This window comes from Ambystoma mexicanum, chromosome 6p (genome assembly GCF_040938575.1).
Source record: "Ambystoma mexicanum isolate Mex_15411 chromosome 6p, UKY_AmexF1_1, whole genome shotgun sequence".
In the NCBI taxonomy this organism is placed as follows: Eukaryota; Metazoa; Chordata; class Amphibia; order Caudata; family Ambystomatidae; genus Ambystoma; species Ambystoma mexicanum.
The window spans coordinates 1050336018-1050352852 of record NC_090935.1 but is presented as its reverse complement, the minus strand read 5'-3'; the positions used below and the strand labels follow the sequence as shown (position 1 = coordinate 1050352852).

At 43.7% G+C, this 16835-nt stretch overlaps 1 protein-coding gene across 7 annotated transcripts in view; it reads right to left on the bottom strand.

Moving 5' to 3' along the window:
• The window catches only part of SEMA4D (semaphorin 4D), a 974222-nt gene that overhangs the window by 313885 nt on the left and 643502 nt on the right, over positions 1–16835 (bottom strand). For all 7 annotated transcript variants that reach the window (XR_011280337.1, XM_069625652.1, XM_069625653.1 and 4 more), the window contains one exon: positions 6424–6646. Coding sequence is in view for 6 of the 7 variants with exons in the window: in XM_069625652.1 (XP_069481753.1) it covers positions 6424–6646 (223 nt within the window). In the remaining variant the exon portion in view is untranslated. The remainder of the gene's footprint in view (positions 1–6423; positions 6647–16835) is intronic.

The window sequence follows — 16835 nt, the reverse complement described above, 5'->3', positions numbered from 1 at the left end:
CTATCAGAATTGTCCCTGGACCTAGTATGATAGCAACCTCGTCTGTCTCCTCCCCCCTCCCCTGACTTGTCCCCCTACCCTCCAGTACCATCTGAAATGTCGTCAGGCCTAGTACGATAGTCGCTTGTTTTGTTCCTCCCCTCCCTTTCTGCACCCCTCTATCTCACCTTTTGTTTTGCTCCGGCTCTACCAGAAATGTCGTCAGGCCTAGTACGGTAGTCGCCTGTCTGTTTCCATTTCCTTCCCTCTCTCCCCCTCCCTTCCTTATCTAGGTCTTAGCTCTTGCACTATCTGAAATGTTGTCAGGCAGAGTATGATAGTTAATTTCACATCATTACTGTTCATGGCCTGTAAGAGTGTCATCGTATTTTCCCTTGTTCCCTCCCTTGCCTTGAAGCACTTTGAAACACATTCTGTATAGGCGCTATATAAATAAACTATCATATCATCACTCGCTATACTCCGACAATCACAATATTTATTTACAACAGATAAGATCAAACTCTGGGCAAGGTTTCCAATTTCATTATACAGATGGATTTAATTGTTGAAAATGATAGTGCTCCCGAAATTGCTGTATTATTTCAGTAATATCCCTATATGGCTGGGGTGCAAATTCTTTGAAAGATTAGATTGCTAGCGACGTGTCTACATTTGGGGGTTAGGGACGAGGGACGCCATGGATATAATGGGAAAAGATGACGCAGCCTTATGAAAGAGGGAGATTGCGGTCCCGGACTTCGAGCTTTATTATTTAGCTGCACAGGCCCATTTTGCTTGTTATCGGTATTCAGACAAGAGAAACGTGGTACATTTACCAATGGAAAGATACAGCGCTTCGCAGATTGACCTGAAATCTGTCTTTTTTTGCGACCGATACATAGGTTCCTGCACTTTCGACCCAGCCAGGACAACGATCAACGCATGTTCAAGAATATACCACAGATTTGAAATCTTTATGCCATATCATGGGGTGGTTCCCTTATGGGGTTTCCCTGACATTCTCCTCCCTTTGATAGGGACCTCCAAAACTCCTGGGATGAGCAGGCACAGTTGATTATGGGAGATTCCCAGAGGGAGAGTTTGCGTTCCTAAGAGGAGTTCTGTGTCAAACTGGGAGGGGTGTCCACTCAGATGCTGCAATACTATCGTATGAAGGCGGCATTTCGTAGACAATGCCCGTCATTTCCCAGGGAGCCTGAAACCCATGAGTGCATTACGATGATAGTGACTGCTGATGGGGTGAAAATACTATATAATTCTATTCAAAAATCCCAGAAGACTAAGAACACGGCTAAAGGGAAGTGGGAGATGGACCTAGGGATGGTGATATAAGATGTTGATTGGTGCAGGTTCTGTCAACTGGCCAAAACAATATCCATGAATGCAGGGCTGCGACTTTATACAGTTTAAGATGTTGAACCATTTACACTACACTCCAGGCAAATTAGCTAGGATCTACCCTGGTATGAGTAGTGAATGTTTGAAGAGTGGAGAACCACAGGCTGACTCATTCCATATGTAATGGAAATGTCCCCCTATTTTAGATTTTTGGGGTGCGATTGCTGACGTGTGAGAGGAGATGTTGGCAATCCCGCCCATGCTGTTGCCATGAAAATACTTGCTGGGTGATATCGGAAAGGTCCCGGTAATTGCACAATGTTTTTTCAATATGGCTTGTGCAATTGCAAATAAATGTGTTCTTGAGTGCTGAAAGTCAAAACGGGCCCCTCGCAAACAGGAATGCCTGAGAGAACCGATATATGCTTGCGATAGTGAAGTGTATTATGCCACAACATTGGTTATCTTGTGTAGACCCAAAGGCATATGGAGCCCTCTGAGACGATATTTGGCAAAATCCGAGGGGGCTGGGCAATATCGGATTTAATGTTTGACGTGTAGTTTAAAGTTTTTGCTACTGGACTGATGCTGGGATACCTATACTGACATGCTATGTATATGTGTTCATGACAAGCACACTTTGTAATGCAATATGCCAATACTACTGCTGTTATGTGACTGCCTGATAAATAAGGGTTAAAAAAAAGAAAGGTTGTAAAACAATTTGCACCAGTTTTGCCGCTTGTAAAATAGCAAATGGAGCAAACTGGTTTACCCCTATCCATAGTATCTGAAAATGTTTTTACTAGATCAAATATGAAGCAGATTTTGTTTTACTATGTTTGCTGTGTAAATAAACAAATGTAATAACTATTATTTTTACATTATGCAGCAAACCTAGTACAAAAAACTGTTTTGCCCCAGTGAAAACATTTGTCAATAATCCAGGTTGAGACAAAAACCTGCATGCTCCATTCCCCATAACCTACGCAGCAGCAACAGTGTGCATGTTAGATCTGGCCACTTTGTTGGCCAGCCCTGGTGAAAATGAAGACAAACGGACTCAAAGCGATTGAAAGTCTACCTCTCCTGGCGCCTCCCTGGCCCTCTCAATGCCCTTGCCTCCCACTTCATCTCTGAAACACAAGCCATCCTGTCCACCCTCTGTTCCTCTCCACCTCTTCCCTCTTCCGTCTCAAAAAACTCTGACCCAACTGCATCCCCCTTCCTCTTTCGCTTCCTTTCCTCTGTTTTTCCCTGACGAGGTTTCTAGACAAGTCTGATCTATAAAAGTCTCATCAAAACAGGTTCTTCCCTGTTCATCTAAAACCATCAAGGACCACATTGACACATTTGCTCCTGCTTTGGCCGACTTCTGCAACCACTCCTTTGTCTCCGGAGCCTTCCCCTCCCCTCTGAAGCACTCCCTTGTGCACCCTCTTCTGAAGAACCTACACCCGACCCCTCACGCCTGGCTAACTATCACCCATCTCCATCACTCCTTTCCTGGGTAAACTCCTTGAAAAGCTGGCCATCTCCCAGCTTAATCTCCACTCTGACTCTGTTGGCATCCATGACCAACCGTCTGGCTTTAGAGCTGCCAGAAGCACGGAAACTGCTCTACTGAACATCTGTGAAGACCTGCTCTCCAACCTTGACTCTAACATCCCTTCTCTCATCCTACACAATCCTTCTTCTGCCTTTGACAGTCAACCATGCCGCCCTGCTCAACCCTCTCTGTGACAACCTGGGTATCACCGGTCAGGCTCTAGCTTGGTTGACCTCTTTCCTCTCTGATCGACCCTCCCATGTCCAACTTGGGTCATTCCTTTCCACTATCTCCCTTTCTACCTGCAGTGTTCCACAGGTTTCAATCCTCTCTCCCTGGATTTTCAACCAACCAATACCTTGCTCTCCTTGCCCACTGCATTGTCGCTCTTTGCTCTAATTTTCAATGCAATGCGGATGACACTCAGCTCATCTTCAGGCTTCCCTCTGCCTCATCTTCTCCTTCTCTCATCTCGGACTGTCTTTCTGCTATCCATGAGGGGTGTGCCACTAATGATCTCTGCCTCAATGCCAGTAAAACAGATTCTCCTCATCGGCACACCTGCACCCTCCTTTCCCGTCACTCTGGCCGGCCTCCCTTGGCCCTCCTACTGCGCCAACCTGTGAAACTAAGAACCTCAGTCATCTTGGACTCCACACTCTCCTTTTCTCCTCACATTTCTGACGTCTCTAAGAAGTCAAAAAACCAACTGCACCTCCTCAGAGGTATTATTCCTTTTCTCTCCTTCCCCCAGATTCTTACTGTCTCTAGAGCTCTGGTTCGTTCCAGGCTGGACTACTGCAACAGCCTCTTTCTAAATCTGCCTGCTTCTACTCTCTGCCCTCTGCAACTACTCAAGAACAGGACTGCAAAATTTGTCCTTGGCCTCAAGCCCTGGGATCATATCTCTCCAGCCCTGAAATCTCTCCATTGGCTCCCAATGGCTGCAAGGATTACATTCAAGACATTTTGCATTGTCCACAAGGCTTTCTGGGTCCTGGGTCCAAAATACCTTCAACTTTCCCTCCGTAAATAACTTCCCACTCGAGCTCTTCGCTCCTCCACCTCCAACTCCCTCAGGGTCAGTCGCTTCTCCAAGAAACAAGTTGATGGTAGATCTCTTTCCTTGGCTGGGGCCTCCATCTGGAACATCCTCCCTGCCACTCTGAAACTTGAGAACCCTCTCTGGTTCCGGAAGCACCTCAAGACCTTCCTCTTTGCTTCAGCCTTCACTCTTCCTCTGCTCTGCTTATCTGTCTGCTTCGGCACCGCGAACCTGGATTACCCTCTGATTTCGGACCCAGGTCCATGCCCACCCAGCCTCACACCCGCACTGCCTCCCAGCAACCCTTGCACTTGGGTCTGTATCTGTAACCCTACAGTCCCCTTAACGGCAATTATCAGCCGCCCCTTGTCGGTGCTTTTATCCTGCACTTGACACCTTGCTGGCTACACTACCTTTTGTTGTTGCTCAGCACTTTCCTCTTCTCCCTTGCACTTTCCCCCTTCCCGCTCTCCTGAACTTGCGTGTTCTCAATGTCACTGGGCATAGTAAGATCGGTGTTTTTGTCCTCCCGTGTTCCCCTCCCTTGCCTCGTCGCCCTCTGAAACACTTGTGTATGAGCGCGATACAAATATATTATCATGTCATATCAAGTGGGAGTCAGGGCCTATACCGAATCCTATCAACTAATTATGACAGACCAGGTTGGGGGACAGCATTATTTGAGACCCCAATACAATGCATTTGATAAGACCCCCATTTGCATTATTTCTATTTTGTCAACTTTCTAATCCTCACTCTGCAACAAATACAGCATAGATGAGGGGAGACCAGCAAATAACCCAGACAAATTACATCAGTTCAGAGATACCAAGGACAAAGTGGAAATATACGGCTCTTTCTCCTCCCCATAATGAAAATACCACGCTGCCCCAATGCTTTCTGGCCCTGTTCAAGTATTGTGAAACAGTGAGAACCACTGCTGGCTCCTCGGTTAACATGATCTCCCAAAGAGCCTATTTCACTAATCTTGTACATCATCCTTTAGTTGTGGTGCTCAGCAGGCCTTTTTTCAACTGCATGGGTGCGTAAATTGCCTTCTCACAGGAGAAGGGCATTCAGGATTTATCTTCTACACAGCCCCAACTTTAAATGCTAAAGTTGGCCTACCTGAAACTTAAGTGTACCCGAGGGCGGGAGTGGGGTGAAATATCTCAATGCTGTGGGAATTCTTCTGCTTGAAGAAGCTCCTAGGTGAGGAGCCATGAGCTTTAATAATGTCCATCATGCCCAGCTGGTAATGTTTGAAATATGACTCCATCAGCCACAAGTCACCCAACACGTCACAAAGCTTACGACAAAAATGAGCTAAACTTTCTTCATGTCGACTACTTCAGCTACGGTGTAATGGAAAAAGTCAACATGCCCATTAAGCCACAACCTTATCAGAATAGCAAGGAATAGATGCAACCTGTCCTCCGACTACTTAAACTTTAGTATTGCCTCTCATAATGATCAACAAGGTGACTGATGGACCCCCAAGTAGGTTACAGGAATGTATATATTATGTGCAGCACAAGGCACATACGCAACAAAAAGCTCTACAAATCATTCTAACTATAAGTCTTAGCAGTAAAAGACTTACAATGGTGCACTATTATGACCCCCAATGTGACCAGGCAGAATGTCTCAAAAATCGTCTCACAGCCCATGCTGTCATGGCCAGCAACAGTGTCTCGTCTGCACAAAACACAGAAATCGCTCTCCAACAATCTGGCGGGCCTGTAGACCACGCCATACAGGAAAAGTCTGCTCTTTACGGTCAGATTGATGGATCAGGGGGCAAACCGCAACTCTGCCGCACTTCATGTGCAAAGTGCCAACCATCCCACAAGCCCAAAAGGGCACAACTGCAGTGTTGCCTAAATAAAAGTATTTGGACTGTATGCTGGATCCAGTCAAGAAAAATATTGGGCTTCCCAGATGAGGTCCGTGTAACTTATCAGATTGAATAGGAAGCACTGCTTGATTGTCAGCCACTTCTCTGAGCCCTCCAACCTGCCACCTTTATTCACAATGTTGTCTCAGTAAAACCATGCCCTGTATCTTAGAGTGGGCATTCAGGAGGAAAATAGCAATTTTGCTGAATTACATTCCACAGAGAACAGATGAAATGCCAAAGCATGTTTAGTATGCTGTGCCTGGTCTATTGTATAACATATCGGATGAATACTCTTTGCTAGACACATCACTTTTGCATTGTGATTTTTATGAAAACATTTCAACTCTATGCTGTGCTGCTGCCCTCGTTCATCAGGCTCTGCACAAGAAATGCAAAGAAACAATGTAGTGTCTAAAGCAATTATCACTTGTACTACAGATGCAGTGTATGGGAGGGTGCCTTCTCAGTGGGTACACAGTCAGCCAAAAGAGCATGTCCTTTCTAAATGAAGCAATTCTTTGTTGGGCTGTAGAGTGTGAATGAAACACAGAGTGAAGGAAAGAGAAAGAACACCATCACGGCTCTTACCTGTGCTGATAAACATGACATCATACACATTATGATCAAGGGCTTTCACCCTATCAACCACAATTTGAGTGTATTTCACATTCTGCTTCATCAATTTGGGTCGGTTTCCTATTGGCATCACCAAGTCATTCATCAGAGGGTGGTCTTTCACAAACTGAAGAGTTTTGTCTGGTAAATCCAGGGAGGTATTGTAGTTCAATGCCTTGGCTTGGCTAGTTATGCACTGTAATAAAAACAAAAAAAAAATAGGCATGTTCTTCCAGTACTCTAGCCACATGAATTACAGGAAAATCCAATACCATGGTTGCTTTTCTTAAATCAAGCTGCCCCATTTTCCTCCCGCCGCCTGATCATCCTTATGTTAGTTTTTAATTTCTGCTACATGAGAGGAAATACTTTAGGGGATGTGAATTGTTCCTTCAGTGTCACAGCAAATGAGAAACACCTACTTTAAAGAGCTAGGCAATGGGTAGCTCAGTAATCGGGACTTAAAACTCATCTCTACATAACCTATCCCACCACCAATTTCCATAAAACCACCTTCCCCAACACACAAGTATAGAACAAAAAAGGCCATGAGAGGAGGGTGCAGGAGGAGGAGATAATCCACACCAAAGTGAACATCTGGTTTAATGTCTCTCCAACCACAGGCTTTAGGAAAGGACATTCAAGAGGGTGCATAAAGGACATGTCATTTTATCAAGTGTTTAAAAGAATGGATTTAGTGCCAGGAAATGGGTAATCATAATATTGTTAGCCAATTTCTAAACTCAAACCAAGCACTACAGTTAGTGAGTTGTCCAGTAAAAATGTTTAATTGTTCTACTTTTCACTGCAGCTCCAGCATACGTCACCGGTTTGCCTCGTTTGAAGGGTGATGGCAGTTTCAGAAGAGGTAGTAAAGTGTGCATAAGAGGGGTGTAAAAAGATGGGTCATGGGGTATTCACTCTGCTCCTGCTGCTAAAGCTAGCAGTAACATCTTTCCAGTGGCTATTGCAGCATGTTGTGAACATCCAGCAGTAATGGGAAAGGCCAGGAATGCTTGGTCCTGATGCTAACAAGGGTCTTGCTTTGTGTCCGATTCGGACACCTTTTCTAATTTCTAATGAGGTCATGGCTAGGAGTCTCTTATTCTGTTCACATCACCAACATAGTGACATTATAGTGCTGTGTCGTTTGTGTGTGCACAGGTGACGTAATTCAGGGTAGGAACCAGACCATGGTCTGTGTGGTGAAAGGAAAAGGGGATTAGTTGAGGCAGGAGAATGGGAGAAACAACAAAGGTGAACAGACATCAAGCATAAAGGGCCAAACACAGAAGTGGAATGTGATGATGCAGGATGCATGTAAAGGCAAAAGTGGAAGTTTACCCAGGAAAGATGGAGAAAAATGCCAATGATGGAAACACTTTCATGCAAGCAGTATCTAGAGCCGTACCAGTGTAATACTAGCTTTAATCAGAACATGGATGCACAATGGCCTTGAAATGTGCTAAAGGGTGCCAGTAAAGTGTGGAATCAAACACCATTTAAACAGATTGAATTTCTTTCCGATACAGCCGGAAGGAAGTCCGGTAGTGTCGAGTCAACTGATAGAGGTATCAGAGCCAGTAGATAACAATGTACAGTTCAATGCTGGAGAACAGAAAAGGAGGAGAAGGAGATGGAGCAGACAAGATCTCACTCTTCCAAGTGTAAAACCAGCTTGGCTACTAGGTGAGGTGTGAATTTAAGCATCAAGCATGCTTGATATGTAGATGAAGAATGAAAGTGATTGATCAATGTATGGCGATCAGAGTTTCATGTTGTGATAATTTCATGTAACCAATACAATTAAACTAAACTAATCCTTGCTCTCCTGGAACATGGGGCCTATGTTCACTTTAACTAGGGGCGTTGAAGCGGTGCACATGGAGAAAGTACCCTCATAAACCCTTTGGTCATAAACTTAGGACACTCTAGTCAAAGTGGAAGTGCTAATGAAATTGCAGTGAAAGTATTCTCATGAAGACTCATCCATATCAATTGAAAAGAGATTTTGAGTTCCACGGTAGAAAGCATAAAGAAGCAGCCTAGGCATGTTTAGTTAAAAGAAAAAATAACTAAAGCATTCCAAATAGGAAGAGGTAAACTCAATCATTGAAGAATCAAAGTAAATAAAAGCCATTGTTGGTTGCCAGAACATCTATAACGCAGAATAAATTAACAGTAACCTCTTGCCAAGAGGTGAACACAAGCAAAGGATGACTTGGCATGTGAATAACAGTAATTAGTTGGGAATCATATCATTGGAGGTGGGAAAGAAATCAACTAGCATGGTATCTAGCTCAACCACTCCAACATTGAGTCGAACTGGTCTACTCAGCTGAATAACAAAGCCTGTACATTGGCCCGACAAGGTCTGATCATCTACATGAGGTACGGGCAATACTCGATGATACCGGTCATCGCATTTTACAGACAGAAAGCCGTTCCAATTCTAGTGAACAGAGCCGAGGCCTTACTCAACATCCCTCGAGCTATATGGTCTTTGGTGGAAGGCATATTTTGGCGCAAGGTTTTATCATTGGCTCTGTGATTCCCGATGCCCAGAATACGACATGAACTTGCACTTCAGTCGCTTGATTCTATCATAAACTGGAAGCATCTAGACATGTACAGAAAGTTAATTAACACGGATGACATCCCAGCAAACAACATATTCAAACGAGCAAATAAATCATCATATGACACCACCTAAATCAAATGGAAAGAAACCTGTCTTTATTTACTTAATGAAAATTATATGACAGCCGAGACACTGATCAATAGACCTCTGGAAGTTCTGGACTCATATCATGCTAAATGAAAACTGTGAATAAGAATGATTCTACAAACTCTAATGAAACAAAGTGAATGTACTATTCAATGATGAGAAATGCAATGTAAAAGTTTTTATGCAAACTATACACATTTTAATTAAAAAAGAAAAATATATATACATCTTAAGACCATGAGATGCAGTTAAAGTGTGAGACTAGTGTCGCATGGGGAGGGTGTAACCAGGGAAGACACTGGAGAATGTATTGCTGTGCACTGGGTCCTGGGAAATTAGAATATGCTCGTGAAGTGAGACCTGGTTTTCTGGATTGGGAGATGGCACAATAGCACCCATGCCTTTTTTCTATGAACAGAGACTGTGCAGGGTTAGGAGACAGATGTAAACAGCAATGTTAAAGTTCAGAAAATGGATAAATACCACAAGATGTGCTTATGAAATTCCGATCCAGAATGTTTGATAGTTTGGGCAGCTGCATTTTGTACTCTCTGGGGTCTAGTTATGAAGTCTTATGGTCCACCTAAGTAACGGCTATTTGTTTAGTCTAATCTGGCCAGTAAAGAAAAATGGTGACAATGGTTGTGCTTTTCATGGAAAGATATGAAAGGAAAAATTATTCCAAGGAATTTTCAATCGTCCAAATGCTTATTTCGCGACCACCCTATTCTGGGGGCCAAGAGACAGATTGGAATCCATTGTGACACTAAGATTATTTTACAAGAGGTGATACACTAAGGGCACCAGCAGTGATGTAGATGCTTGCTAAAATGAGGGATTTAAGAGCAACATTGCCTGAGATTAGAATTAGTATTTTCTGAGTTCAGTAGAGGGTCACTGTGTGCCATGCAGAGGTCGATTTAATGAATGCTTTCTATAATGCTGAACAGTGGCTGAGAGTTTTTGGATAGTAGCAGTACATCTCATGATGATTTTTCCAAATAAACTAGTTTTTTAAAAAAGATTTTATTTATAGTTGCTGAGAGTTGGTTGGTTGTGTGGTATGAACTATAAAGATAAAATTAATAAAATTGCATTTCCAAGGTTCATATATTTAAATCTACACTACAGCTTTCAGGGTCAAAGAGCAATCAAATTGCGGATTCAGGACACTGATTTGCACAGTGCCTACCGACAGCTTTTTATAAGGCACCAAGATGGCTGTAAAGAAGCAAACAAGAGAAGGACATGACATTCCGAAAAGGATATGCAACTCCTCATCACACTCTGAAACAAAATACCAAAATAGGTTCCTGGCAAAATGATCTTGAATAAAAAAAATGATGTGAACCTTATCTAGGAAACCAACTGCCCAACTAGAAAGGTGCTCCTGTTTAAATTAAGAAGCAAAGCTATGTGTAGGGTAAATTTCATGAATTGTGCAGAAATTCACTGACCCCAGCATTTCCCCTTTGTGTGAATCTTTATAAATGAGCAGGCGGACACAGAGGCATTTACAGGAAGAAAACAACAATGCTGCCCTACTAAATCAGGTGCCACATTCGATACATGGGGCCATTAGAGGTAATCTTGTCCAAATAAAATCCCTGCCTAACTCCTCTCTACTCTTAGGACTAATTCTCTTAGCAGAGCTTGCGAAGGCGCCATACGTAGTGCACCTGAAGACCATTCAAATGGCAGCAGTGCACAGTAACAAAACATGTACTATCCCGCTCTGACTATAAATCACTTAATGTGTCCCCCTCCTCCCAGGTTCTACTTATAACAGACCATTTCAAGGACTGACTCAAGTGTTCAGTCAGGGGGTAGGTGCTGTGAATTTGCATCTTAATTCGGTTCCATCACAACAGAAGCGCCACAATAACCAAATCTTGCAGAATTCCTAATTACCTAGCTTAATTACTCTGTCCCTTGCATGGGACACTATTGGTAGTCCCTTTTGGGTGGTGTGAGAAATCACAAGGTGCCTCACCCGCTAGTCCCCGGGGATCTCTCACCCAGGTGGCCAGGACACAGCCATCGCTTTTGGATGAAGTTCCTGGGAGTGGACCAATGCGCAAGGATCACTTGGGTGAGGTGTTTTCAGGGAGTGTGACATCGGAGGGCGAGACGAGGTAACCTTCTCCTGTAACACCTTTACCCCAGCCTACCAGGTAGGATGCGTAGGAACTTTACCTCCCCCTTTCCCTTCTACAACGCTTCAACAGGGACAACTCGCTCTGGGAGAAAACAGACTCTCACACACGAGCCATGTATCCGACATGCCCCGCTAATATGGTCAGGCGAAGTCAGGCAATTACTGACAATCACTCACACCGGACTTCCATTAAACTTCCCCACATGGATAAAAGGTGCTATACGAGCGAGGCAAAGCACACGAAAGAACAACAATTTTGAGTCGGCAGCTGAACGAGGGGAGAAAGATGGCAAACCAAGAAGTGTTCGCAGAGAATGAAATACCCTTGACCTTTATCGGCAAAAAATCATTACTTTCAAAAAACCTTCGAGACAGAAGATAATGCCAGGAAACCAGACTGAAGAATCCTGCATGGATTACCAAAGGCTCTCCTGTCTGAGAGCCTTTGGTAATCCAGGTAATCCTGTCTGAGATACCAAAGGCTCTCCCGTGTAACTGACCAAGACGGGGAGGAGAAGCAGCTGCTGTGGAATCGTCCTTGGCTCAAAGAACAAAAAAGCGCAATAGAGATCAACAGAGCCGGTGAGTTGGGGAGACCGATGCAAGACCGATCTGTGTTGAAGTCAAGGTTGCAAGCTGCAACATTGTATAACGAGCACCGGAACAAACCTTTTTAAACGCGTGTGATGAAAGACGCGAGTAAAGGTAAACTGCTGATGAATGTTTGAACTTGAGAAAGAAAGGTACAATACCATTGACAGAGTCGTCCGGCACTGTGAATGTGCTCAATCGAAGGTCTCTGTAAGGTATTCCGCCAAGAGAAACTTAAGTAGAAGATTGATAAGAATATTGTGTGAAGTGAATCAAAGTGGTCCTGTGATGGTTTAAGCAAACCCCATAGCACATTCGAAAGTCTTCGACTTTTATATCAAGAGGTTCTGAGCCCGAACGAGGAAGATCCATATCAGGAGGATCCGAGGGAGATCCATGGTCCGAGCTCGAACAAGGGAGACCCATGATGAATACTGAAGCAAGAACTTGTGCATGTGAAAATCCCGATATGAATGGAACTTTGGGATTTGTTTGTTACGAAAGGCCCTCTGCAGTAAGAGAAAGTAACTGGAAAAGAGGCTTTGGCAGAAAGCTTTGATATCTATGCTTTGAACTGTATCCTCATGGCAGAGAAGCCAGAGTGTGTGCAAAGCTCAAACGTGCCACCTTGCCCCATGCTAAAAACGTGGGCAAGGGAAGCCAAATGCTCAACGTTCCTGACATATTATTTCTTGAACACTTTTCTTTTTGCATACACCATTGTCCCACATCCTTTTGTATTTAGAAGTAAGGATTGGCAATAGGTTTATTAGTATAGGCCCTTTTATTTTGAGGGAGACTCGACTAGGCCTGTGTTATTCTTTGATGGCCGTAGCTTGCTCCCATTCTTAGATTTAGGTTAGATAGGCACTCAACCAACCCACTGAAGTTTAATAAACACCCTTGAACTGTGATCACTTGTGTCAGTCTTCACTGTTTGATACCATGCCTTTCTTACATTGGGCACCTTTACCCTCCAAGTAATCTCTCCGTCAATCTAGGATTCCTCCTGCTGGTTTGGCAATGCTCAAAAGATATTTGGGTCAGACAACATTGTACAATCCTTGCTCGTAAATGAAGAGACTACAATGCAGTCCTGCATATTAGAGAGCAGAAGCGCCATAAGGGCAGTTGATTTTGCTCTTAAAGTAATAGATGCAAGTGTGGGGAGGATATGCATATTTCATTTTAAAGAGAATTGTAATTTGTTTTATTTAAACAAAAATCAATGTAATTACTATTTACATATTGGAGAACAGCACAGGTTTGTCAAGGAGTGTTTAAAAAATAGTGCCAAAAATGAACCTTCGAGTTGGCTCTGGGGGCTGCCATCTTCTCCCCGGCCAGGGGTCCTGTTACCAAAGTATGAATAATAGATTCAACTGGTCACTGCAGGACACCTACGACAAGGAATGTGAAATCCTGTTGAAAAAATGTATCGATAATGGACTTGACAATAGGAAACCTTTTTTAAATGGAAGTGCAAAGATACAATTCTGAAATTGTGGAATAGTATGGAAAATGTGCTCCTTTTTCACCTGTCTAGCCTTCCAGTTTCTTCTTTGCTCATTTCGTTCTTTTGCATTATGCTCTCCTTTTATTCCTTTTTGCATCCATCCCCCCTCTTTTCACCCTTAGTTTTTTCAATCTTTCGAAGTACATCTTCCCATGTCCTTATCTCATTCTTTCACTTCACATTTGTTTTACATTTTACTTAATTCGATTTTTCTTACTTCTTTCTCTTTCTTTTTTTTGGTTTGTTCAATCTCTTTTGGTTTCTTTTTGTCTCTTAGTCTTTCTCTCCTTTGATCTTTCGTTTTTTCATATTTCCTTTCCCTCTTCCTCACCCCTTCTTTTCTTTCTATTTTCTTCCATTACGTTCTCTCAGTCCATTTTCCCCTTTTCCTTCTTTCTCCATCTTTCTCAATTCCTTCTCCCCCCTCTTGTGCTCATCCTTTTTTCCTCACTATTTCATTCGGTTTAATTTCGCTGCTTTCTTTCTCTATTTTGATCTCGGTTTCTCAAATGTTTTCTCTTTATTGCCCTTTCCTTCAGTCCACCTTTTCTTTGTTCATTTACCCCTTTGTTCTCTTGCTCCTACTTTTAAGTTTTTTCAACTGATCATCATCACAAGCTCAACCATGTTTAACTTGTTTCTAGTACTCTTTGCAACTTTCCAGTGGATCATGAGTTAGATGATTTGACAAAAAGGAAATTGAATATATGCTTATCTTTTAAATGAAGTAAGACCAACGTTGCTTCCGACCACTACACAAACTGAACAATAATATATCAGCTCTTTCTTTGACCGGCAGCCAAGTCTTTCTGACACAGATTTATTTTCCGTTTCAGGCAAAGGCTCCAACACCCGTCTCAATCTCTGCACTATAAAGGTCCTCAAAATGTAGTACTGGGTACTCAATTTCTCTATACACTACTCCTCTGCTACTTCAATTCTATCCTTTGCTTTTCAAGCACATCATTATGCAGGCAAAAGTCAGATTGTCTTTTCTTTCCCTGCTTTTAGATACTCACTTTGTATACACTTATATAAAGATCTACCTTCTACTGACTTTTTGAAGGGTTCACATGTTTATCCACAGAGTAAGACTGAATGAAGAGAGGCATATTAAGCAATGGGAAAAGGTTTTGTTACAGTGAAAACCATTGTTCTTTCTATTAGACTTCCTTCAGGTGACAATCTACCAGCCTTCATCTTATTCTAGGTTGGTAGAGCCTAAGTACTTTGCCAGTGGTAATAGGTCAGGCTCCTATGTGATTACCCTGATTAGAATGTTTAGGGACAGGAATATTGACATTTTATGAAAACACGTTTGCCAAATATTTCAGTTCAATTCATCAGATTTCCCCGTCGATTGTGTTACCCTCCCACCACACCGCCATCCCTCCCCCATTCCGGGAACCATCCTTTTTCCGGTACTATTCGTCAAGGCGGGCCTACCTTGGCCATGAAATCACTTTGATGTGTCTTTGTGAAGTCTTGGGTGTGCCCCCTTTGTGTGGGAATCAGTGGGTCTCTTCTCCCGGTAGATCCGTTATTCCCAAGAGTCTCATCGATCTGTGGCACCCTGCTTGGCGCGCCCCATCCCTTAAGTATATTAGCAACCCAGACCAGTGCGCGCTGAACTTTAAATGCTGACCTTGTATCGAGTACGTGAGCCACTCCATGGCAACGATTGCCCAAATCTTTGCAAACCATTCGTGATCCTGCGGGGGTTCTTTAGATTTCCATTTACGGGCAAGGACAAGGACTGCTGCCATCATCATTATCACGTATAATTTGCGGCCTGACTTGGAGGCAATTTTTGCCAATATACCATTGAGGCCAATCCTTTCTAGACCCCTATTTCCGCCCCACTTGGTTCCTAGGGCCTGCTCCACTGCTTCTTGTATTCCTCTCAAGTAGGTGTCTAACTTAGGGCAATTCCACCAAATGTGATTCCGGGAGCCCTCCCCTCTGCATCCCCTCCAGCAGAGTCGTGATGACCCCGGCTACATCCTGTGGAGCCTGACCGGGGTGGGTCAGGTGCCACTGGAGCATTAACTTAAGCCATATCCCTCTGATTTGGAAGGACCTTGTTAGTTTGGGGATCTGTACACCCAGTCGGTTGCACTCAAACTCGTGTATTGTGCTTCCTGTTTCAAGTTCCCATTTCCGCATGGACGCTCTATTGGGGGGGTTCATGCCTTCTTTGATATGTTTATATATAGATGTGACTACTTTCCTGTGCCCGGGGTTAGTATTTAGGTACTTCTCAAAAGGCATTCGGTATCTGATCCCCGCTTGCTTCATGCTTGGATGTGAGAGCCAGTGCCTAATCTCTGCTCTTCCCCTAGGTTGAAGTCAGTTTTACATGCTCGAACTGTTTAACTTGGCCTCCCGCTAGCATATTTCACACCTGTGGCAGCCCCCCTGTTGCAATGTCTCGAAGGTGAGTGTCCTGTAGCCTGGAGTGAATTGTGGGGTTTCAAAGAGAGGTGTGCACAGGGATGGGTAAATTGTGATAAGCGCCTTTTCCACGGTATGGTCCCATGCGTCTCAGACTATCGAGAGCACTTGACTGCGGTACATTTGAGCCAGCCTGTCTATACGAGGTTTCCACAGGATTCCCTCCAGGGATGCCCCCCGCCACCGCCCTGTCCACTGGTCTCCATAGTTTCCCCCTATCGTCCTTAAGCCATGCCCTGACAACTCTTGTTTGGGCAGCAATGTAGTAACCTCTAAAATCTGGTTCCCCTAAGCCCCGGAAGGTAGGTGTTGTCATAATTTTCACCAATATCCTCAGGGATTTTCTATTCCACACAAAGTTTTTGTAGTTTTATGGAGGGATTTGAAAAAGGTTGCTGGAGTACAGATCGGGAGGGCTGTAAAATAGTACAGCAGTTGCAGCAAAACCACCATCTTTAATACATTGATGCGCCCCATCCATGTTATAGTAAGTGGTCCCCAGTCGATCATTTTGTTTTTTAGTTTCTGCAGCAGGGGTGGATAATTTCTTGATACATTCCATCCACCGTTTTGGCCAGTTGTATCCCTAGGTACGTTATGGCTTTATCCGACCATCTACACTGGTGGGCTTTTTTGAGATCTTGTTCAAGGGTTCTTGGAAGGGTAAGGTTGAGGATTTCCGACTTGTTAATATTCACTTTTATCCCGCCACCAGCCCAAAGTGGGCAAGCTCCTCATTTACCATTGCTAGGGAGGAGTCAGGGATTGGTCAGTGTCAAGAGCATGTCGTCCGCAAATGCGGCGACCTTGTGGGGCATCCCCCGAACGGTATCCCTGCAATGTCTTTATTCTTTCTTATGGCTTGCAGAAAGGGTTCTAGATGTAAGGCGTACAGCACAGGAGACAACGGGCAACCTTGTTTCGCGCCCCTCTCAATT